This window comes from Akebia trifoliata, chromosome 15 (assembly GCF_017979445.1).
Source record: "Akebia trifoliata isolate Shusen 1 chromosome 15, ASM1797944v1, whole genome shotgun sequence".
Taxonomy (NCBI): Eukaryota; Viridiplantae; Streptophyta; class Magnoliopsida; order Ranunculales; family Lardizabalaceae; genus Akebia; species Akebia trifoliata.
The window spans coordinates 29,270,041-29,295,785 of NC_141389.1; the positions used below are offsets into that span (position 1 = coordinate 29,270,041).

Consider the following 25,745-nt stretch of genomic DNA (forward strand, 5'->3'; position numbering starts at 1 on the left):
TAAATCTTACTATGTTTGTAGACACCCCAATTTAAACGAAACCCTACTCGAAAAGGCCTAAAAAATCGATTTTTCTAGTAAAATTCATCAATAGGCTTAAAAGGCACAAATCTTCAAATTTTGGCATTTTGATCAAATCAAAAGGTCCTAAGACCTGTAAAAGTCCGATGGACCCACAATAAGCCCTTCTAAACCCACCACTTTCTCAATCTTTTACACCTTCGATACAAAACTCAAGCACATTCTAAGCCTACCTAAAGCCCACTAATATTCAACCTCCTAAAATCTATTTTAACCTCACTCTAAAACAAGTATAATCATATATAATGTATTAACCTAACCTAATCTTAATACCATGTAACCCAACTCTAACCCAAACCTTAGATTCAAGCAAATTCTAAAACTTAAACCCTCGTCAAGACAAAAGCCCAATCCAATCAAGTCTAAACCTAAGATTCATACCCTTATCTATACCCATATCCATGATTGTAGCCAATCACATGCAACCCTCGAGAGAGGGGTATCTAACACCTTCCCCTCTCTCTAATCGAACCCTTAACTATATCATAGGTGGATCGGTATCCTAATCTATACAAGAGATGATCTTCAGACTCGAAAATCACGTATCTACAACGTTAGTAAATAAATGGTTTTTCTACAATGCCATGGCCTCTTAGGAAAGTCTAAAACGTTGGACAATAAAACGATTTCATAAAACACTGGACAATCCAACATTTTAAACTGGTTTTTTGTAATTTTCAAAATTTTATTATTTTATTATAATTAATTAAAAAATAACCCTTTTTTGATAATTTTTCCCAAGGTTATTACTATGATGAGAGAATGTGTTGGATGCAACTTCTTCAAACGTTTAACTTTCACACAAAGTGCCAATAAATAGACTTGTCATTGGACCACACTCCCATGAAAATTCCATGAGTGTCGACATTAATTTATTATTCTCAATAGTCAATATATAAGTCGCCAATAACCTACTGGGGTCAAGACGGGATGCGAATGAAGCAATTGGGTGTGGTCCCCATATCGTGACTTTGAATTTCTATAGCCCCTCTACCATTAAGGTGGCTACTTAATGACTTCACGTGATATGATGGGATGGTGCATGCGGTCTGGGGACTAGTCCTGTGGACAGGATTAGTCTTTGGGTCCCAATGGTCCGATGGTTGGCCCGCTACCACAAGGATCACCTTGTTAAAAAAAAAAAAAAAAGTCACCAATAAAGTTAGTTCCTTGTGCATGGGTCTACCTAAAGATCTCTCGCAAGAGTAATGAGTCCAATTGAGTATACTAGAAAAACCAATATATTTTATGAATCGTGATGATCTGACTACCCTCACGTAGATCTATTTTACTCGGGATACCAACTGCACATTCCCAAGGAGTACAGATCTATGGTTCTCGCACATGTCACATTAGGGGAGTCGATTGAGTATGCACGTGGGGTATGTTCATTATAGTACTTAGAAGTTAAAACAATAAAATCCCACCACTAGTGAAGTATTGGTCTTTGCATAAGATTGATGTAAGAGCTTCTATCAAACTTTGACTTCAAGAAAATTGGGAAGGTAGGTGCAAAATTGTTAAATGCAGTTATTTTATAAACAAGAAAATATACCCTTAATTGCGTAATCTGAGATCTATAAATAAAAAAGTCAGGATAGCCTGACTAACTAGGAAGGCTTAAAATCTTACTAAGGGTCGTTGGGTCTACTTGGATTATCAAATTGGCAAAATCCCACACTACAACCTCTAGATTTCATCGAAAAAGTTAGTTTTAAAAAAACCAATTTTTTTGGGACTTGGTCCAAGCTCTGAAAATTTGACGGTCATTGAACTTCAAATTTTAAAATTAAAATTCAACCGTGAAAATTACTTTTTTTTTTTTAAATTAATGTTTTCAAAGTTTTTTCTAACTTAGTAAAGACAATGTTTTTATAAACAAAAAGATATATGTATGGGCTTTATAGCTAAGTAATGAAAAATTAATAATAATAATAATAATAATAAAGATTGAGAATCTCGAGATTTTTTTTTCTACCCAAATGCTTTGTTTGTTTGGCATCAAAACTGGACTCTGAGTTTGACGTCAGCTCCTTGAACCAATGAGATGGGAAGCTACCAGAGATAGACACGTCATCAAAGATTTTAAATTTGCTGTTTAATTTGACAAAATAGTTTGATGTTCTTCAATGAGAATGCCTACACTCAATTGGGTCCACAAACTCTATTAGTGACTTGTAGTTGTTCAATTTGATAATAATTCTTAAAAATTACTTTAATCACTATTTATAAGGTCATATGCCATTAATCAAAACATTTATTTTAAGTCTAACAAGTTATTTGACTTGATTGGATAAATCAAGATAATTTTTCAAAGAGACCTATCAAACTTCCTTTTTTAATGTTAACGAGGATACTAATTTATCTTCTACATTAAGATTTTATATATTTAAAACCAAGAATAAGGAAAATTACTTAAAAAGGGATGATTTTTAAATTAATTATTAAAAATAGTATTTTTTAAGAAATTATCAAAAACGATTTAACACATTGAATAGTCCAACATTTTGCAAATCGTTGAATTGTTCAACGATTTGTATTTGAGTCCTATAAATAGGGTAAGTTAGCCTTACTAAGTAAGATTTCAAATCTTATAAAGGGTCGTTGAGTTCACTTTGTGGCATCCAAAAGCATGATTCGATGCCACAAAGATGTTGAGGACAAAATTTTATAAACTTTAAAAAAATATTATTTTTTATCATTAAATTTCAAATTTAAATTTTGGAGTTTAATAACCGTTAATTTTTAAAATCTTAAATCAACCACCCCCAAAAAAAAAAATTCTCAATTTTTTTTTGGCTGTATATGAGTTTTTCCATGAAATATATAGGGATGCAGTATTGGATATCTAATTTAATTGGTAATCGATTTGAATTCAACGTTCCTTAGTAAGATTTGAAATATTACTAGGTTAGTAAGGAAAGAGTTTTTCTATAATGCCATGACCTCTTAGGAAAGTCTAAAACGCTGGACAGTTCAACGTTTTAACCTTGTTTTTGTAACTTTTAAAATTTTATTACTCTTTTCTATTTATAATTAATTAAAAAGTCAATAAATAGACTTGTCCTTGGACCACACTCGCATTACATTTTCACTAGTGTCCACGTCAATTTATTATTCCAAATAGTTAATGTATAAGTCACCAATAAAGTCGATATCTTGTGCATAGGTCGACCAAAAGGTCTCTCGTAGGGTAAGCGGGCACAATTGAGTATACTACAGGACAATTTTTTTTTATTGCATATTTACTAAGAGTCGTTGGATCCACACGGATTACTAAATTGGCAAAACCGTAGGGGTGTCAATGAATAGCCAAAATCCGAATCCGAATTTGAATTCAAATTCAAAAAATCAGATATTATCCAAAAATTTTGGATTCAAATGTTATTTAAAAATTTGAATGAATTTCGAAAACGAATTTGGATGTTGCGAAATCCGATTCGATAATATCCCCTCTGATATAATATATATATATTATGTATTCATGTTTTACAACAAAAGTTTATATATGTTTGTATAAAGTGCCGTGTATTCATGTTATATAATAAAATATAACTTACACATTTATCTTCTCTCAAGTCTCAACATGCAAGAACCAGCAGTCATTAAAGATTGGTGAGAGTGGATTTCGATTGTGCGAGTTTCATACTCATCGTCTTCTCCTGCCAACGAGCATCTAGGTACACATTCTCTCTCGGTAAAATCCTATATATTTTTTACTGTACGAGCTCCACCATCGTCTTCTCCGACCGACGAGCTCCCAAAGGTATTCTTTCTCTCTCTCTCTCTCTCACACACACACACGATAAAACCCCATTTTATCTGATTTTAAGACTGAAATAGTTGAAAGATTAAAAAAAAAATGAAAATTGATTTTATTTTTTTATTTTTTTATTTTTTACAGATTGAGAATGATGGTATTTTTTTTTTACAGATTAAAAAGTCAATAAACAGACTTGTCATTGGACTACACTCGGATGAAAATTCCACTAGTGTCCACATAAATTTATTATTCCAAATAGTTAATATATAAGTCACCAATAAAGTTGATTCCTTATGCATATGTCGATCTAAACGTCTCTCATAGGATTAGCGGGTTCAATTGATGTACTACAAGGCAATTTTTTTTTATTGCAGTATTTACTAAGGGTCGTTGGATCCACACGGATTACTAAACTGGCAATACCGTAGGGGTGTCAATCGATAGCCGAAATCCGAATCCAAATTCGAATTCGAATTTAAAAAATGAATATTATCCAAAATTTTTGGATATCGAATTCGGATTCAGATGTTATTTTAAAATTCGAATGAGTTTCGGATATGAATTCGAATGTTGCGAAATCCGATTCGATAATATCCGCTTCGATTATATATATATATATATATATATATATATATATTATGTATTCATGTTTTACAACAAAAAATTATATATGTATATATAAAGTGCCATGTATTCATGTTATACAACAAAATATAACTTGCACCTTTATCTTCTTTCAAGTCTCAACATGCAAGAACCAGCACCCCATTAAAGATTGGTGAGAGTGGATTTCAATTGTGCGAGTTCCATACTCACCGTCTTTTCCGACCGGCGAGCATCCAAGTACACATTTTTTCTCTCTCTCTCTCTCTCTCTATTGCTCTCTCTCGATAAAATCCTATATTTTTTTTACTGTACGAGCTCCACCATCGTCATCGTCTTCTCCGACTGATGAGCTTTCAAAGATACTCTCTCTCACACACACACACACAATAAAACCCCATTTTATTTGATTTTAAGACTGAAATAGTTTGAAGATTAAAAAAAAAAAGAAAATTTATTATTATTATTATTATTTTTTACAGATTGAGAATGATGGTATTTTTTTTTTACAGATTAAAAAGTCAATAAATAGACTTGTCATTGAACTACACTCGCATGAAAATTCCACTAGTGTCCACATCAATTTATTATTCCAAATAGTTAATATATAAGTCACCAATAAAGTTGATTCCTTGTGCATATGTTGATCTAAACATCTCTCATAGAATTAGCTGGTCCAATTGATGTACTACAAGATAATTTTTTTATTTTATTATTGCAGTATTTACTAAGGGTCGTTGGATCCACATAGATTACTAAACTGGCAATACCGTAGGGGTGTCAATGGATAGCCTAAATCCGAATCCGAATTTGAATTCGAATTCAAAAAATTGAATATTATCCAAAATTTTCGGATATTGAATTCAGATTCAGATGTTATTTTAAAATTCGAATGAGTTTTGGATACGAATTCGAATGTTGCGAAATCTGATTCAATAATATCTGCTCCGATATATATATATATATATTATGTATTCATGTTATACAACAAAATATAACTTACACCTTTATCTTCTCTCAAGTCTCAATACGCAAGAACCAGCAACCATTAAAGATTGGTGAGAGTGGGTTTCGATTGTGCGAGTTTCATACTCATCATCTTCTCTGACCGGCGAGCATCTAGATATACATTCTCTCTCTCTCTCTCGGTAAAATCTTATATTTTTTTTACTGTATGAGTTCCACCATCGTCTTCTCCGACCGATGAGCTTCCGAAGATACTCTCTCTCTCTCTCTCTCACACACACACACACACAATAAAACCCCATTTTATGTGATTTTAAGACTGAAATAGTTGGAAGATTAAAAAAAAATTGAAAATTGAATTTTTTTTTTTTTTACAGATTGAGAATGATGGTATTTTATAAGATTTTTTTATCGGATCGGATGTTATCGGATACCCATCCGTTGACAACCCTAGCAATACTGCATCACAACCTATATACTTCATAAAAAAACTTGGTCTTTATTTATTTTTTTAAATCAATATTGTTTTTTGGGACTTGATCCAAGCTCTTGAAAATTGATGGCCATCGTACTCCCAAATTTAAAATTTATATTAAACGGTAAAATATTTTTTTTTTCAAAGTTTTTAGAATTTTATCCTCGACAATCCCATTGCATCTAATCATATTTTTCGATGCCACAAGGTGATGTGGTTAGGAAATTTCCTTACTAACTTAGTAAGGAAAGTGTTTTTCTAAAATAAAAAAAAAAGAGATATATGCATGGATTTTATAATTAAGTAATTAAAAATTAATAATACATTTTTTTTATGACTGGATGTCTGAAGACATAGGCCCGACTAGTAAGAAATGAGCAACTGACCTCTTAGAACATCATATCTTGCCTAAATCCCTCAAGTATATGCAACACCCACATAGTAGGCATGTCGGGATAAATCCCTATGAGTGACCAACGAGAGGTTTGAACTCAAGACCTCACCCTTTTTTAAGGGAGGCCCAAATTGAACATTTATGGATTGATTCTCATCACTCTCCTAAAAATAAAATAAAATAAATCAAAATCCTACTGTAATGTTGATGGGACCTAAGAAGTTTCATTAGCGTTAGACATCAACCTTTAGAATTCGAAAATACAACAAATTTAGTCTCTGACTACGTGTCGCAATATGCTCGCTTCACATAATTTTGTACGAGAAGAGTTTGCATCAAAGTTGGACGCGATAAGCCACAAACGTCCAGTTGAACCGTTTTAACTGCTCTAATAGCGCAAGTTGGCACACAGTCATGCAAGAGGACTTCATTTTTTACTGCATTTCACACTGTACTGACGTGGAAGTACTCACATAACCATAGATGCTTTCCACGCATCTCGAGGAAACAATCTATTACTACCATAAAATGCAGTGTGAAGCACAGTAAAAAACAAAGTCCTCCTAGGATTTTACTAGGTGAAAATATAAAGAGTGCTGATGTACGAACTAGAAAGTCTTAACTCGGCTGACGTGTCACGGACACAAAACCGTAGATCTGTTTCCTATCAATATTTTATAGCGATTTACATAGATATCCCGAGGAAACAGATCTATGGTTCTCTGTACGTAACACGTCAGCCGAGTATTGACCAAGTTATGACTTCCTAGTTAGAAAATCATCATTCAAATATAAAACGTCAACTTATGTGACGAATGACGATCGTCTCACTGGTAATCGACAAAGCTATTTTAATGTCCAGTGGCGGAGACCAAGAGCCAGATCTGTCAAAGAAAAACCTTAAAAAATAAATAATCTGCTTATCGATTGATTTGTTAGTCGTCACAACGCCACTTAAAATAAAGCCAAACATGAAGACAACGTTGTCGCAGACATCGTTTTCTCATGGAAAAATGTACGATTTTTATCGCTTCTGTAATTATGTATTAAAGAGACCTTCTGCTTCGCATAGACTACTTGGTTTCGTTTCTAGGGTTTCAAGCTCTGAATCTGGGTCTAAAGTTCTGCACTCAAGCGATGGATTGAAATTTATGCAAACTTTGTCTAAACTGAAGTAAGAATTTCTCGTTTTTGTTAGACTCTTACATTCTTTGTGAAGTAATTTTGTCGCATTTGATAGTTTATGTTCGAGAATCGATTCATTTCTACGGTTTTTTGGGGGTTCCCGAAGTAAGAATTCATGAATGAGTCGTGTTGGTATCCTAGGTGTTCATATACAAAGTGTACGAACTGTTATGAGTTGTTCATAGTGGTTGATCTCTATAAATGTTTGAGCTTGATGTAATTTTTAGTGGTTTCAAGTAAGAATTCTCGAAATTTGTCAGTTTTTAGTGTATGTGGTGGTGTTCGATCTCTAAAGGAAAGATTTTTTTGAGAATTAAATGCTATTTTTATGATTTTTTGTTGTTTTGAAATTGAGTTTCGGCGTGACTTACGGCATTGAATTATGTAATATCTGATTCACAAGGTCTAAAGATGTTCCGAATGAAAGTTAGCACTTTGGGCTACATTTTGGATGTCTTGTTCGTTTGCTTCACTCTTCTTGCTGCAGCACAAATTACCGATCCATCGGAAGGTAAATCCTCTTAAACTTCGATGTCATTACTCTTGAAGTGCTGCTTGATGTTCAGAATATATTAATTTCATACTAATGTGTCTCTGCCTTATTCTATTAGTAAGGCTATCTATTACCTCTATATTGTAAAGATTCTTGAAAATTGCCGCCTGAAGATCGTTTGGTAACTTTTGAGGAGGCAAATTGTGTTCTAATCTTCTTGAGTTCACATCTCTTTTTTGCCCACTTTGTTGATTCCGGTGAACAGAATTCAGATTCTCAATGCTAATGGATTCTAATTACCTTAGGATACATCTTTATTTCAAACTTCATATAATCTGAAATATAGACTTGTTTCGAGATGTATGTTAATATAATCTGAAATTCATTTGACCCTGTCAAGAAAGAGGAGGGGAGCTCTGAACGTGGTGCATGTGTATTTTGTAGATTACACCTTTTGGGCTGGACCGGAAGGCCAGATGCGAAGATGGGATTGAAACCAATCTCCCCCATACAGGGGACATATGTTAACAACCCACCAAGAGCACCTTAGGTTTGCACTTGGTGTATATGGTTTTCATCAATTCAGTTTAAGGAAATAATTTGAGTGATTGTTGTGCTGTGGTGTTTCAGTTACAACTTACAAGTGTGCCTTATTGACTTGATTTCACCAGGATCGTCCATAACCCATTAACTAGATTTACAAATTGTAAATAGGTCTCGGGCTGCAATTTGTTGGTTCAGTCGGTCTTGATTTTGACTTGAACGAGATTATTTTTTTTCCAATTTGATGGTGATGATGAATTGGAAAATTGACTAGTAGTTTGGCTTGGATTTCCTCATGGACAAATTCTGAGCTAAGTCCCATTTTTAAGAACTTCCACGTTAAGTTAAACACAAAGATGGACTAAAAGGTTAACTTTTTGTTGTAGTATGTGGCTCATATTGAGTGGAACACGTGGATGTAGGCACAACGCCAAACTACGTTAAATCTGTGTGTTTTTATTTCTTCCTTGTTTTTCTCTTTTCGTACTATTCATCATAATTGCTGCACGTAGCACAACACTTTCCCTTACCAGGTCAGTTGTATCTGATCCAAATCCCCATGGCATGCATTTAGAGTACAATATCTTGGTGATGTGTTATTTCCACTTATCAACTCTGCTAGTGTGGCGCTTTATACACTGCATTGCAGGACCCAAGCCTGGAAGAGGGTTGGGTAAGTTTGGCATCAGAGAGAGAGAAATTCTAGCCTCTCACTACTCTAATATTTATTCCATTATTTCCTATTTTTTGTTTTTTATTATTATTATTATCTTTTTCATTTTTGAAGATTGTGAAGCAGTTTTATGAGTTTGACACATTCCTTTTTAATTGTCTCCCCGAATCAGCTTTATTTTGATTATACGAAAGCAATTTGGAGTCCAATAGTTTGATTTACTAAACTTTTGTGTTTGATAATCATTTAAGGGCATGCCATTATTGCTCATTTTGCCTCTTTTTTTTGGTATGAGAACCTTCATTTGGCTATATTTCTTAGTTATTGTTTCCTAATAGAATCCAGAGTCCTACACTGAAATGATTTTTTGGTGACTTGATGCTTTGTTATTTTGTGCGTTCTTTTGGGAACATTTGAGTACTAGAAGGGCAAGCTTTGAGGCATTAGTAAATAATCTTATGTAGTAATCCTTGAAAGTTTTATTTCATAGCTAGAATGGATGTGGTGTACATATAGAGTTATCCTTTCATGCTTTATATGGAATCACTCTGGCTTGGACTGAGAATGCAAATGAGTTGTGGTGGTTTATCAAACATGCTTGAATAGATAATGATTGTGGAAATTGTTTACCATTTAAATAGTGCATTCCTGATTCATGGTAGTGCAAGTATGAAAATAGTCAACATGAAAGAAAGAAAATTTTAAAAAAGAACTCCATTGCTAAGGTTAGTCATGACATTAAATGATCTGTCTTTTTTTTGTGTGCAGTAACTGCATTGCGAGCTATAAAGGAAAGTTTAGTTGATCCTATGAAGTATCTTAATAACTGGAAGAAGGGGGATCCATGTACATCAAATTGGACAGGAGTCTTGTGCTTCGATGGGGTTTGGGCTGATGGATACATGCATGTACAAGAATTGTACGTATTCTGAACTCTGTTACCTTTTTCTTCTTTACGCTTAATGTAATTTTTTTGAGACTGCAGTCTTGTAAAGGATTAGTCCTCCAAGTTAGTGCTAAAAGAATGATATTTTTTTTCTTTCTTTCAAAAGTGGTTCTGAAGAGATTTAGATTTCAGAAGAAAAAATGAAAAAAGAAAAAGAAGAAAAGTAAGGCATAGACAATAAAAAAAAAGAAAGTCAGAATTTTACATCGTTGCGTTATCCCGTTCAATTTATTGTAAATGAATTGTCTGCAATTTAATTGTATTGGCTTATGTAACTGAATAATTGAAGAGGTTTTAGTTCAATATCCTGCATGAAAACATCTAGCAGAACTTATAGCAAAAAGTGGCCTTCTGATTTAACCAAAACCTCTTGTGGAAATTTTCAGCATAACCTAGGTTCTATTCTCGATGAATCTCAGAGCAATATCACTCATGTGAATTTTTTTATCAATGGGTCCATTTTTTTTATGATCAATAATGTTACTAGCAGCCCTAGAAAGAAAAACGAAAAGAATAAAGAAGAGAGGAGAATAAGAGAGTGGAGAAAAGAAAAGACATTAGTCAAATAGAATGGTTGACCTCCCTTAGAATATGTTTGTAATTGGTCAAAATGACTATAATATGCTGCAGCATATACACGTATCTCAAAACTCCCCCTCAAACTGAAGCATAACTGTTACCTTTGCCTAGCTTGGAACAAATCTCCTGAAAGCAACTACAATCTAAAACTTTGGTGAACACATCTCCCAATTTATCCTCAGACTTCACACGTCATTGTGACCATATCATGTTTGACCAGGGGTTTGAAGCCCTTTAAAACTGCTGATTGTCCTGAAGCATTTGGATTGCCTCTTTATCCTTCCCGGTGAACTACTTTTCACAGAATGTGACGCCATTGTGATAAAACTATTTGAAAGTGTTAACCCTTCTCTCTGTTGCTTAACTAGAGTCACCATTACTTCTACTATAATACTATCTGTAACACGTTTGTAACTTTTTTTGAGTTTGAACATATGTCATTATGTTAAATTTATAATGACACAGTAATTTCTTGCTTGGTGTAGGAAGCTGCTAAATAAGAATCTTTCTGGAAGTTTAGCTCCTGAGCTTGGCCAATTGTCCAATATCAAAGTGTTGTGAGTATTAACATATTTTAACAAATAAAGAACTTTGCAAAGAAAAGGAACTAATAGGATTGAGCATATAGATATCCATCTTATATGGAAAAGGTATCTGTTGTACTTTCTCATTAAACATCTGAATTTGATCTTTCTGTGATGCTAATTCCTTCTCTTTATTTTCTGAAGAGATTTTATGTGGAACGGAATAACTGGTAGGATACCAAAGGAGATCGGAAATATTGTACCTTTGAGGCTCTTGTAAGTTGAACCTTTTCTATTTTAGACCAGATCTAGTGTTCACATATATTGCTAAAATATGAATTTTCACATATACACATCTCTGTTGTCCCCAATAATTGATATAATCCCCGTCCACGTACTTCAAGATCCTTGAAAGAAGAAGATTCAACCACTTTCAAGGTCGAAGGGACCTACATAGAAATGAAGGAATAGACACACGATCACTTCCCATAATAAATGATTTACAATTTTTTGTATTACTTGCTATTAGATTTAGTCATGTGGAATCGAAACACTTCAGCAAGAATAGTATTGATATTGCTGCTAAGATGGATCTAGGATAGTTTTATCCTCTAGGTTTCCGTAGAGACGGCATGTTATTAGCTTATATTACCACCAAACTTCTTACTAAGTACCTCACTAGTTTCTATCAGGGATATGGTCAGCATGGTTAGGAAAGTGTCAGTAATCCTTTAGTTCAAGAGAGTTGGGAATATGAAGTGACCTTTCACATCTCACTGGTATTAGTATTTGTTAGACTAAACCCTATGATCCGAAGTATAAATCAAGCAAGAACACAAGAATCTCACACGACACAAAATATACGTGGTTCGGTCAAAGAATCGACCTACGTCCATGGGCGAAACGGCGATTTCACTATATTAACCAAAGAAGAACACGGTTACAATTTCTCTCTGTCTTTCGTATATTTCTCTCCCCCTTTAGGGTTTCATCTCTTACCCTTTATATACTTAGGGTTACAAAGAGGTTAAACGGGTCGGATCCAAAACCAAACCAAATGGGCCCAATATTTTGCCCGGGGCGAAACGGGTCGTTAACGGATCTCAAAAGATCCGGGTTGAATCCACGACAACCCTCCACATACAAGAATAGAAGACATAACCAGCAGTATTTGACTTGGTACCTTGACACACTGAAATTTAACAATTACATTCCATTCAGTTCCTCTTTTTTCCTTGTGTTGGATGTTTTTTTAAGAGAGATCCATCTGTTGCTGGCCTTATTGATGATTAGTCTTCCTATCAGATCACATTTGTAAACAAGGAAAAAGAAAGTAGAAAAGGCAACCGACGAACTTAAACTAGTACATATATTATTGACTTCATTCCACTTTTTTTATTTTTTGTTTTAAAACTTTCCTAGAAGCTGACTATTATAAACTAAGGGATTCTCAAAGGGGAAACCAGCACAATGAAATGGTTCCATACAGAAAGTGCACTCTCGATCTTGTGGAATTAATTTCTTTTCACACTTCACCATGAAGGAACCTCGAGACAAATATTTTCAAACGTGCAGTTATTGTCACCAAAACAGCCCGACCACCCAAAACCTCATTTTCAGCAAGACACCCCCCCCCCCCCCCCCCCCCCCAATTTTGTTATCCAAGGATTGACTTTTTTTGCATTTAAGAATAAGAAATCCACCTTCCATTCTTTAACTAAGGTCCCCACAACAGTTTTCATGTTTTTATCTCCCCAATTGCCCCACATTCCCAGATAGAATTCTTAACATCACTGTTTACTTGAGATGCTGTTATCCCATCCCTCCTACTGTCACCTTCATCTCATGTTTAAGTTTTTGAGCTCACTTAGCTGTCTGGAATTATGTGTTCAATTCATCTCTGTCTATTGCTCTTTGTTTAATTCATTTTTTTTTTCCAATTGCTATGACAAGGCTTTCACCCTTCTCTTTGTGAGCCGAATAAGAAACACCCAGAATTCTACTGAAATACAACATTTTATATAGTTGTTGGTAGCCTTCTCCAAGATTGCTGCCACTGAGTTGTTCATTGACTAATTCTCTCCTTCGTCGTGCAGTACCAGTTATCATCAATTCTATTTTCCTACTTCCCATCTCTAACATTCTCAGCAGACATCACTTTTCATACTCGTCCACCCTGAAACAACTTCATGGCTATGTCAATCCTCAGTGGGGGATTATCAGCATGGACCTTTCTACAGCTTCAGGCTTTTATATTAGTGTGGATGTGCTATTATTTGAAAAACTGACTTTTCATCTATATTATTTTTCATTGATTCCTTGAAGGATTATCCATCCATTTTTCACTTATTACAAATGTGTAGCTTGAACTTATTTATCTTGATTGACCTTCTATTTTCTATTCTGTCTACACAGGCTCTTAAATGGAAACGATTTCTCAGGTTCATTACCAGATGAGATTGGCTATCTTCATAATTTACAGAGACTCCAAGTAGACGAGAACCAAATATCAGGATCAATACCAAAATCATTTGTAAATTTGACCAGCATTGAACATCTGTGAGTGGCATTTTGTCGATATTTCTTTTAGCAATCAAGGAGTTTAGTTATCTTCCATTCATTATATGTGCGTGCGCAATTTTTGCAGTCACTTGAACAATAACTCAATTAGTGGCCAAATTCCACCTGAGCTTTCCAAATTACCCAAGCTTCTTCACATGTAAGTTACAGTTGCTCCTGTTCTTATTTCTGTTTTACTATCAGTTCCTTGTTTCAGTTGATCATAGTGTGCTGACCCTAGGAAAATCTACACTGTTAGAATTTTGATAGGTGGTTACTGAGTCTGTAGGTTTTACTGTGTTCATGCTTTTTGTTGTTACTGACATGAATGTGCACAGGCTTTTGGACAATAACAAATTTTCAGGGAATCTTCCACCAGCGTTCTCTGAAATTTCTACATTGACCATACTGTATGTTCGTCCTACTCTGATTTTGCGGTTGACTATTTCACTTAATTCGCTTGATTTCTGTTTCTTATTGATACATGTTTTACTTATTTGCTTTTCAAATGATAGTATCATTTCGTTTATTTCCCACGCCCAGATATTTTTGATTACCAATAAATAAAGCATTCTTTAGAAAATCATTCATTTTATGTCTTTGAAGATATTTTTGTTATGTTCTTCTTACTCATAATTCTCATTTTCAAAGACCCATGTTGGAAGTAATGCTTCTAGTTACCTAAACGCTCATCAATTATGGTACTAAGTGTTGTTAATTGGTACAAATTACTCTTTTTTAATCTGTCAATTTTGGGATGACTAATTAATGACTTCTCGTTAACACTTTATGGAGATCTGGGCCTCTTTGTCAATTGTCACAAGCATGGTTCAAAATTGCATGCTGTTTTGGAACATCTTGGTGGAAGATTCCGGTTTTGGCAGAGACCAGAATGAAACACTGATCCTGAAACATTGAATGTTTTGGGAATGTCTCAGAATGTTTCAGTCAAGATCATTTCATTTTTTCCCCTGACCGAAACATTGCTTTGGAACGAGATTTAAACCTTGCCTTGGTCACGATGATCACCTGATTTCAGAATCAATAAGAATATTTCTTTGAGATGAAGCAGTGGAAATGCTTCACCATATGTAGTACATGCAATTGCTCGTATTTCGTGAATGTGAAGTATTGAACAATGCTGATTTCGTGCATACGTTTGCTTTCTTTCCTTAATCCCTCTACTTTTCAATTTTAATAGTTCCATATGTTTTCATTTGTCCATAACTAGAAGGTAGTTTCTGTAGAGTATGTTTATCTATCACATATAAGCTTGCCATGTGATGTTGAAAGATGCATTGGCTTTGATCCTAAAGATCCTAGATTCCTAACGCTTGTATTTGCAAACTATTATTGTTTTGGCTGCTATATTTCATTGATTGCAAAGTATGAACTTGCATATCCATATTTGACTCATCTGATGTTCTTGTTATTGAAAGTATATCTGTATTTTGAAGTTACAATTTCCATATTTTTCTTACGTCCCTCTCTTTTTGCAGTCAACTTGATAACAACCACTTCGATGGGAATGCAATTCCAGCTTCTTATGAAAACATGTCAAACCTGGTGAAATTGTAGGTGCAAAATTGTCAAACTATGCAGCTTTGCAATCATTTTTAATTCAATAGAGGATTAAGTATTACTCTTAACCGTATCTTGACTTAAGTATTTTTTAGAGGACTGAACATAGAGAATTTAGAAATAGCAGTTTGAAAATCAACACATCCTAAGGGGTATAAAATGCGTTGCTGCCAAAAGAGAGTGCTAACACCAGCAGTACTTGATTCTCAATAGTGTACCAGTTAACATTAATTGTAGATCAAGATGATATCAGCATCTCCTTCTTTGATGAGAGACAGGTTGGCCTTAATACTAAATTGTAGGCTACGGTAGGTAGGATGAAGAATAAGAAAGCCAGAAAGAGGAGAAAGAAGAAAGGGAAATAGGGATTGAGAGCTGTGTTGATTACTATTATTTCTCATAATACAAGAGTTTTACAGTTGAAGTATGAGTATTTTCCTTTTGATAACTTAAATTTTTTTATCAATAAAAGGGATTGCTATATTATTCGGTAGAAGAAAATAGTCAAGGATATGGATGAACATTCCAAAGAGAACTCAAACAAGATGTACAAGAATCTAAGAAAATAATAAGAAACTGGTATAGATTTGGAAAATAATAATCTCAATACAAGATAAATACTTCATTTAAGTCTCAAAATTCTTGCAAAACCATCTCCTATCCCATCATGAACCACCCTAGCAACAATTTAATGCGGTCACTGAAGGCTTGTACTCTGACACCTAGAGTTTAGGTGTGTCTCGCCCCGGAGTCACCCGGGAGCACCCATGTAATACTATGTAAGGCTTGTTATGAAGCCATGTCAGCCCCCGTACCAGGGCATATCTGTTAGCTTAGGGTACATGTCAGCCCCGTGCCAGGGCATCCTTGTTAGCTTAGTGACATTTTAGTAATAAGGGAGTATGACCGGCCTCTACTTTTGATGTTCCCTTCTGGAAATCTAGTAAAGACTTAGCATACACTTTGTAGGAAGGGTGTCAGTGCTATCCCAATCCCCGGCCTACACCCACGTTGTTGAAGCCTTGAAGCCCAGCTCCGTGGAAGTCCCGCGTGTCATAGGATCATCATTTGCTTGTAACGCATCTATTGCTTTTGTAACGCGTTGCACCGTGTAATTTAATATTATATCAACAAAGTTGCCTCCGGGCTTTGCCTCGTGTTGCCTCGTTTACTTGTTTGCTAGCTACGTGTGTGTGGTGTACGATCATTTTACAGGCTTGCAAGTGGATTTGACCCCCTTGCGCCGCACGACCCCGCTTCGAAAGAATAGGGCCGTGACAGTTGGTATCAGCAGAATTTAGGGTGTGATTCATAGACTCCCCATCCCTCATGCAAAGGGAACAACAGTTTGGAGTAATCCATCTACGAATTATCAAATTATCCAAGGTGAGAATCCTCCCTAAGGAAGCTAACCAAACAAAGAAAGAAACCTTGGAAGGGACAAGAGCATACCAAATGATAGATTCCAAGAAAGAGTTAGAAAACATAGGAAGCAAGGAATTGTAAAAAGAACGAAGTATGAATCTCTTATCCTTTGTTAAGATCCATTCCCTCACGTCGTGATCGTTGTCCCTGAATTGGACAAAATTTAGGAGATCTAGAAAATATGTTACCTTAGTTATCTCCAAATCATTGAAATTCCTTATGAAACCTAGGTCCCAAGAAGTAATGATACCATTGCAAATTAGACAATATTGTATCGAGCAATTCTTTTTTAGAGAACAAGCATACAAAGAAGGTTATTGAGTTGACAAAGTCGAATTCCTGCACCATGTAGCGTCCCAAATCCTGATTTTGTTCCCTAAACCCACTCTATAAGTGATCCCTCTATCAACATGCTTGAATACCTTAAGGATCCATTTCCACGCACTACACCCATACGTACCCGAGGCCTCGCCACTATATCACCCAAACATCTTCTCCCCATACTTTGTCTGAACTACTCTCCTTCAAAGACTACTTCTCTCCTCCCCAAAGGTCCACAACCACTTTCCCAAAAGATTAGTTAGCCTTAAACTTCTAATACCCAAACCTCCATTTTTCTTTGAGGTACAAATCATCTTCCAATTAAACAAATGGTACTTCTTTCCTCCATTCTTATCATTCCACAAAAAAAAATCATTAAATGTTCCATTTAATCTCCACAGATTTTGGCAAAGAAAAAAGGGATAAGAAATAGATTGGAATACTGGTCAAAGTGCTTTTAATCAAAGTAACTTTCCCTCCTTTAGAGAGGTATTTTGCCTTCCAAGTGCTTAGCTTCTTTTCCAATCTCTCCACTACTCCTTCCCAAATTCTCTTGCTACTATACGGAGCCCCAAGGGGTAATCCCAAATAAGAAGGAAGGGTGCCGCAAGAACAACCCAAAGAAGCCACCAACACTGGGAGATCAAAGACAATTCCCACCCCAAACATCTTACTTTTCTGCAAGTTTATATGCAAACTTGAAACGGCCTCAAAACAATCAAGTAAAACTCGCAGGATTCTCACTTGGTCTTTTGAATGATCCAAAAACACCAAGGTGTCATCCGCAAATTGGAGGTGAGAAATCAATGGTCATTCATTATTTACTCTGAAGCCCGATAATTTTCTTATATCAACAACTCTCTTGAAGAGTTTTCTCAAAGCCTCAGCCACAATGAGGAACAAAAACGGGGATAAAGGATCACCTTGTTTCAATTGAATGGAGCTGAACGTGGAGCGGTCAAAAAACATCATGTTAATAGATTGCTGTAATAGAGATGAAGATGGTGAGATGGATTAGGGGAAAAACCGCGAAAGATAAAACTAGAAATGGACGCATTTGAGAATATGTGGAAGTAGTTCCAATAGGCGATAAACTAAGAGAGTCGATTGAGATGGGTTGGGCACGTTCAATGAAGGCCAATTATAGATCCAATTAGAAGGAATATGGAAGTTAAAGGTTTTAAAATGGCCAGAGGAAGACCAAAAAGAATTTGGATTGGGATAATGAAAATGGGTATGGACACACTTTCATAGCAGAAGACATGGCCCTGGACATGATGGAATGGAGGAAGATGATCTGTTCAGCCAACCAAAACATTTGGGATAAGGCTTCAACGATGATTTTAGATAGTGCCACTATATTTCTTTGCAAATAATTTATTTTATCCAAATTTTCTCCAACACTTAGGTCCTACATCACATACATACATTCCTCAACAATATACTTCTGTTATAAACTGATCATGTTATTGCTGTTCTTTCATTTTCCTATTAAATACTTCAAATTCTTTACAGAGATTAATACTTGTACACACTTGCACTTTCAAATGTGTTATGGTAATCTTTTTGTTAAGAATGTTTACAATATTGTTTTGCTTGAATTACAGAAGTCTTAGGAACTGCAGCTTACAGGGAGCCATTCCTGATTTAAGTAGGATCCCAAGCCTTCATTATTTGTAAGTTCGCTTCCCCAATAATTCAAGGGACTAATGTCACCTTTTGAAGCAACAATTCTTTTCATTTTAATTACTTAAGTGAATCAATTCTATTTTTTCTTTTTTTTGGGTTAATAGCTATAATATCTAACTGGTTACTTGGATTCTGTTACAGAGATCTTAGCTGGAATCAGCTGACTGGAACCATACCATCAAATAAGCTATCTGAAAATGTTACCACTATGTAAGAAAATAGACAAATGTGGTCTTTCTAAAGCATTCATTTATCATGGAAAAAAAAAAGTCTTTCAATTTTTTGATCTTCAAGGAACCTTCTGCACCTTTACAAGTACCCAAAGTTTTCTGGAATTGAATTAAAATTTTGATATCACTGATCTACATGACTTGAATGTGATTTTGAAATTTATTATGTCAATAAATCTCTTATGCAGTGACCTGTCCGACAACCAACTTAATGGATCTATCCCAGTTAATTTCTCAAAACTTCCTAAGCTCCAGAGATTGTGAGGATCTTTCTTCTTTTCCTTATTTTTTCTTCATCTATCGATTTTAGGGGTTTATGGTAATATTTTCAGATTACTGGAATCTTTAAAATTCTACGTGTTGGCTATTTCATAGAGATTGTTATAAATGTATGTTTAGATCAAGTTAATGGAATAATGTTGTTAATTGTGTAATGTATATGTACCTGATATGATTATGTTTTTTTTTTCTTTTTAAATTACAGGTCACTCGAGAACAATCGGTTGGGTGGTTCTGTTCCTTCTGCCATTTGGCAGAATAAGATCTTCAGTGTAGCTGCAAGACTCTCACTGTAACAACTGAAAGCAGAACACTGTCTTTCCCATCTACACTAAATTATATGTTTCTCCCTATTTAGAATAATTCTAGAACCCATGTGAAAGGTCCCGTTGTTCTGATTTACTTATTCCCAAGATCAAATAGCATCAGTTCTCTGAATGGACTTTCTTTGTTACCTCTATGTGAAGTTGATATGAATACTTTTGCTAATCTTTTTTTCCTTCATGCACTTTATTCAGGGATTTGCGGAACAATTCACTTTCGAGCATTTTGGGTGATATTAATCCTCCCACAAATGTCACCATAAGGTATGCTTCTATTGCATTTATGTAATAACATTAGTTCACTCCTTTCTTTAGTCGTTCTTGATGCTTCCATTTCACCCACGTGATGCTCATTTGTTAGATGAGAAATCTCATTGTATTTTAGGTAGTTTTATTGTTCTAATATTTCATCATCTCATGGTGCTGCTATCATGCAAGTGGAGGCCCAAGCTGCATGAACTTAGATTTGACAAGAGTCAACACCATACCTTGTGCAATAGCCAGCCACGAGCCCAATGGTCTCCAGTTCATCTTCAGCCCAATGATTGCACTGCAACCTACTATGTTCATTAAATTCTTCAGTCACTTACCCTCCCATTTTCTTGTCATTTACATATATAGCCATAGTGAAACTGTATGCACATTTTACTTTGTATATTAGGCTGAGCTTTTCAGCTCCAAAACATCCAGCATGTGCCCTCTTGAAATAAATCTGATTGTTTTCTAATGATGGCGCATTACCTTTAAGAAATTATATTTCAAATTCTAAGTCCTTTTAGCTATTTCTGTTGTAACTGTTTTAATTTACCTTCAATACCCTGCTTGTTTAGGCTTCAGGGAAATCCGTTGTGCAACAATGCAAACAACAACCTAGTCCAATTCTGTGGATCTGAGGCCGGAGACAACGATATACCTGGAAGCTCAACCAACTCCACAACTGTTTGTTTTATCCAATCATGCCCGACAGAAAATTTCTTTGAATATGTCCCAACTTCTCCTGCACCATGCTTTTGTGCCGTACCTCTTAGAGTTGGATATCGGCTGAAAAGTCCTAGCTTCTCATACTTTCTTCCATACGAGCAGTTATTCAATGAGTACCTAACTAAGTCTCTCAACTTGGAACTTTATCAACTATCCATTGATTCATTTATCTGGGAACAAGGTCCTAGGCTAAGGATGTACTTGAAAATTTTCCCCTCGTTTAATAATCACTCAAACACATTTAATACAAGTGAGATTCAACGGATTTATGGAATATTCAGTACATGGGCATTTCACGGTAGCGACTTGTTTGGACCGTATGAACTACTCAACTTCACTCTCTTGGGACCTTATTCAAGTGGTACGTATTTAATACCATATCTACTTCAAACTATGCATGCACACTATATCTCTTGCTTTACCTGAGGGATTGAAACTTCTAGAGCTTTAAGTTCTTGTATGAAGTTGACCAACATGCTCCAATGTGGTTCGAGGTTTTAAGTTTTGATTCTAGTATATATTTTGCTTGGTTTGAAAATGGAAATATTTCATGAAAGTGTTTTACATGCTGATGCAGGCATATGAGACTCAGACTTGCACATTTAAATACTCATATTCATATAATATATGTACATAATAGCCCAAAACAAAACTGCCATATTACTTAACCTAGAGTAAAAGCAGAAAATGAAAAACAATTGATTTGCAACCTTCGAGGTCATAACACTAAACTACATTGTTTCTATTTTTATTTTTTAATTACGAAATATTACATTAAACTGCTGCATTTGGCTTATACTAAGTATTAAAAATTATATATAATTGTTTATCCATTCACGTATTATTAACTGCTTTTGTTTTATATATAAATTTATTTACTACAAAGTTAGTATTTCCCATGCGGCATAGGGATTTCATGTTCTTTACAAATGATGGCTTCATATTCATCTCAGTAGTTGATTTTTCCTAACTTTAGTGGAGTTTGACCATTTATCTTGTTAATCCAATTCACCCTTTTATTAGAAAATTGGTATTATGGTTCATGATTCTTTTTGTTACAGTAAATCTCAAGTCTCGGAGCCAGGGACTAAGCAAAGGTGCTTTGATCGGTTTGGTATTAGTGACAATTGCCTGCGTAGTTACAATATCTGCAATAACAGTGATTCTTATCACAAGACGATGTGGAAGATACTACCGGGCAAATTCAAGAAAACATCTGTGTTAGTAGAAGTTCCTTTCAAGACTGATGTTTTCATAATCAAATATAAATTAACCTTGTCTTCTACGAAGGAAAAGAGTGTAATTTCTTTCTTCAAATTCTTGCAGCATCAAAATTCTCAATCAAAATTGACGGGGTCAGAGATTTCACTTTTAAAGAAATGGCATTGGCTACAGAAAATTTTAACAGCTCATTTCAAGTTGGCCAAGGCGGCTATGGAAGAGTCTATAAAGGCATCCTAGCTGATGGCACTGTTGTGGCCATAAAACGTGCACAAGAAGGATCCTTACAGGGTCAGAAAGAATTTTTGACAGAAATTGAATTACTGTCAAGGTTACATCACCGAAACTTGGTCTCTTTAGTCGGATATTGTGATGAAGAAGGGGAACAGGTGCATTCTCTTGCATTTGTTAATTGTTAAATGCTAATAGTTTCTAAAGTTACTCACATTTATAATAATTGTCAAACGGTTATTAAACATAATGTCATTTCCTACTAATAGTAGCGGGAAAGTGGTCAGTATTTAATTTTGATTGTTTTTTAGAGGTTAGCATTTTCGTTGCTTTTTTTTATTATAATATAATTTTGAACCTCGTGCAGATGCTGATTTATGAGTTCATGCTGAATGGCTCACTGCAGGATTGGCTTTCTGGTATCTTTTTTTTAACATTCATTCCATGGTTCTTTTCTCTGTTATTTTATTCAATACCTGGCTCGGGCACCTTAATTGGGGGTACCGTCCCTGACCTGCGCCCATACTTTAAGTTGATCATCCCTCTTGAAAATGAAGATAAGGTTTCCTAGAAAACCGTCACCAAGACTGTCCAAATGTTGGTCAAGACTTTGGATTGTCCACAGACCAAGAATCCCACTGAACTGACAGTCCTAACCATCTGTGGAGTGCAACATTGAGCACTAAATTGGACGGTTTTAATCCTGCCAAAGTGGAGCTTATATTTGGATGATTACAATCATCCGAACATTTTAATTTTTGTTTCTGGCCAGTCAAATAGTGTTCTAACATTTGGACAATCCAGATTGATAAATCCAAAATGCAGTTTACTTCATAGTCTGTTGATTTTGGACCATGGTCCATTTTTTTTTCTTGATGGTTTTCAATTAGACTACAGCCTCATTAAGGTTCTCAATTGGGATAAGGCTTTGATTATTTTAAGAATATGTTTTTTTTTTTTTTTTCTGTCAGATGGTTAGGATTTATTATTATTATTTTTTGTGGTCAATCTTATGGCTGACCCAACATTTTGATTGCCTGGATTAATGACTAAGTGTATTGAGTCGTGATTTTCTGATGCCCCCTCTGACACATGCCCCCTGACGTGGCATGGGCTAGAAGCTTAGATTCCCCCCTCGGGATACACAACTGTACATCCCCATAAATATGTGCAGTTGTGTATCCCAAGGAAAAGAATCTATGGTTCTAACACATGCCACATCAGGGGGCATATGGGAGCATGTGTCAGAGGGGGTGTCAGAAAATCATTATTCAAGTGTGTTACATGTTAGGAGATGCTGTGGGTATAATTTTGTCATTGCTGGTCCTACAAGATGCTACTATTCCTAATTGTTTATAGTTTTTTTGTTCTAATCTTTTGACATTCTTCCTGATCTCTAAGTAGATGATGACTGTGATATGACAGCTAAATCTAAAGAAAGCCTAAGGTTTGCTATGAGGTTGCATATTGCATTGGGTTCAGCCAAGGGTATTCTATACCTACACACCGAAGCGAACCCACCAATATTCCACCGTGATATCAAAGCCAGCAACATACTTCTCGACTCCAAGTTTACTGCTAAAGTTGCTGATTTTGGACTCTCAAAGCTTGCTCCAGTTCCAGATGATGAAGGGACTGTACCTGGTCATGTATCTACCATTGTAAAGGGCACTCCGGTGAGGCTGACTCTGCTAAAAGATTATTTGATGGCTGAAATAATCCAAATTATAGTCACAAGTTATATTATTTGGATACTTTGGCAATATTTATTTTTTAAATATCTTTGATTTCTTTTTAGTTTTTGTTTTTTAAGAGGGTCACTATTGAAATCAAATTTCCCGCTTATATTATATTCAATGCAGGGATACCTTGATCCAGAATACTTCTTAACTCATAAGCTGACAGATAAGAGTGATGTCTACAGCCTCGGAGTTGTATTTCTGGAGCTCTTGACGGGGATGCAACCGATATCACGTGGTAAAAATATCGTCCGTGAGGTACTTACCATCACTTTTATTGACTGTCATGCATAATCCCTCTGTTTTATCATTTTCATATATTTACCCGTACATTTGTTAGATAGGGGTAGCAAAATTTTTACACTAAAACCCTCCTTTATCTGGCCTTTGGATTGGCACTGTAGTGTGAAACAACCTTACAAGATATTTCAAATCCAAATAGTTCAAGCGTGACATGACATTGAATGCATATGATCATTAAAGATTGCATCCTTCAAGTTACAGTAATGCCCTTCCTATGGATATACATTGTAGAATTATTATAAATCGAAGATCATATTAATCAATTAATGATGTTAAAGATCTCACCTTAGTATTGAAAAATGCCATTTTATTTGATGGCTATGCAATTTAGGTTATTGCACGATTGATGAGGTGACCTACCGCCAATTGAACAATCCAAAATTTAATCTAGGCATCATGTGTCTTGTGCATGGATTAATTTGCTTTTGTTATTTATTCTTTGATTCCAGGTGAATTTTGCTTATCGGTCTGGTAAGATGTTCCCAATTGTAGACAATCGCATGGGATCTTACCCCACTGAATGCATCGATAAGTTCATGGCATTGGCCATCAGGTGTTGCCAGGATGAGCCACAGGTGCGACCTTCAATGTTGGAGGTGGTTAGGGAGCTAGAAAACTTACTTTCTATGATGGATGGGATTGACAACACGTCGTCGGAATCCATTACTGGATATTATGTTAGGCCGTCATCACCATCTTCGTCAACTAATGTATCAAGGGATCCATACTCGTCATCCAACGCTTGCGGAAGTGACCTCATCAGTGGTGTTATCCCCAGCATTGTACCTCGGTGATACATCTAGGAAATTTGTATATGATTATACTATTTTAGTTTAGGTTGTATGCATTTTGTGAATGTCAACTGAATTTCTTACCAATTCTGTTTGTAAGATATCAGCAAAGGAGGGGGGAAAAGAATTTTCTTTGTAAATGGGTACAATTTTTCTTATATATACATATATGAAGTATTACAGTAAGAGTTAGAATCGAGAAAGGAATCCCGTTCCTATAATAAAGGTAAGGTGCATTTTTGTTAGAGTTTAAAACACCTAGGGCTTTTAACCAAGTCAAGCACGCAGCCCAATGTGTTTGATCTCCATTAGAAATGTGCCACGTAGACACCTAACATTGCTCTAGGAATGGGACATAGTTCCGGATTGGGACTCTTATGATAATGGCACTAAATTTTTATGTCATGAGAGGTTGGATGATTGTAGAATATTCATTTGCATGGAAAAATGAATTTATCGGGAAATATTCAAAGAAAAATGAATTCCTTTGAAAAATGAGTATTACGCCATGCTTGGATTGAGAGAAAGGGAGAGAAGAGAAGAGAAAATAAATGAGTTTCTTTTCATTTCTCTTGACTGGATTGTTAAGTATAGAGAGAACAGAAAAGAATCAGAGGGAAATGTAGAGTAACCCTTTAAAATTATTTTATAATGCCAACTTTGCCCATAAATTTCTTTTAAGATATTTTAAAATTTTAAAATTATCCCAAATTCTCTCCTATCAATCCAAACATGGTAGAGAGAAATTGAGTTAGTGTTTGATAACTGCCGAGACTTTTTAGGATTTTCACTCCCCGAGATGCTTCTTGTAATTTGATGTAAAATTTGATATTGATCTAACGGTCTC

General features: G+C 35.2%; 1 protein-coding gene across 4 annotated transcripts; it reads left to right on the forward strand.

Annotated features, from left to right (window-relative positions):
- Nucleotides 1–6,478: 6,478 nt before the first annotated feature.
- On the forward strand, nucleotides 6,479–25,101 carry LOC147385156 (Leucine-rich repeat protein kinase family protein). Of its 4 annotated transcripts, none has more exons than XM_086425963.1 (21): nucleotides 6,479–7,456; nucleotides 7,871–7,978; nucleotides 9,945–10,095; nucleotides 11,187–11,258; nucleotides 11,430–11,501; nucleotides 13,641–13,784; nucleotides 13,873–13,944; nucleotides 14,123–14,194; nucleotides 15,284–15,358; nucleotides 18,719–18,787; nucleotides 18,942–19,010; nucleotides 19,219–19,290; nucleotides 19,515–19,601; nucleotides 19,828–19,896; nucleotides 20,463–20,974; nucleotides 21,675–21,833; nucleotides 21,940–22,223; nucleotides 22,433–22,484; nucleotides 23,491–23,741; nucleotides 23,990–24,062; nucleotides 24,557–24,697. In XM_086425963.1, the coding sequence occupies exons 2-20, from the start codon at nucleotides 7,879–7,881 to the stop codon at nucleotides 24,044–24,046; spliced, it is 2,439 nt and encodes an 812-aa protein (XP_086282089.1). In that variant the 5' UTR covers nucleotides 6,479–7,456; nucleotides 7,871–7,878; the 3' UTR covers nucleotides 24,047–24,062; nucleotides 24,557–24,697. The 4 variants fall into 4 exon arrangements, with proteins under 4 accessions (XP_086282089.1, XP_086282085.1, XP_086282086.1 ...); XM_086425959.1 differs by having other exon boundaries at nucleotides 6,486–7,456; nucleotides 23,928–24,062; nucleotides 24,557–25,101; XM_086425960.1 differs by lacking the exon at nucleotides 6,479–7,456 and adding an exon at nucleotides 8,405–8,510 and having other exon boundaries at nucleotides 23,928–24,062; nucleotides 24,557–25,101.
- The last annotated feature ends 644 nt before the right edge of the window (nucleotides 25,102–25,745 follow it).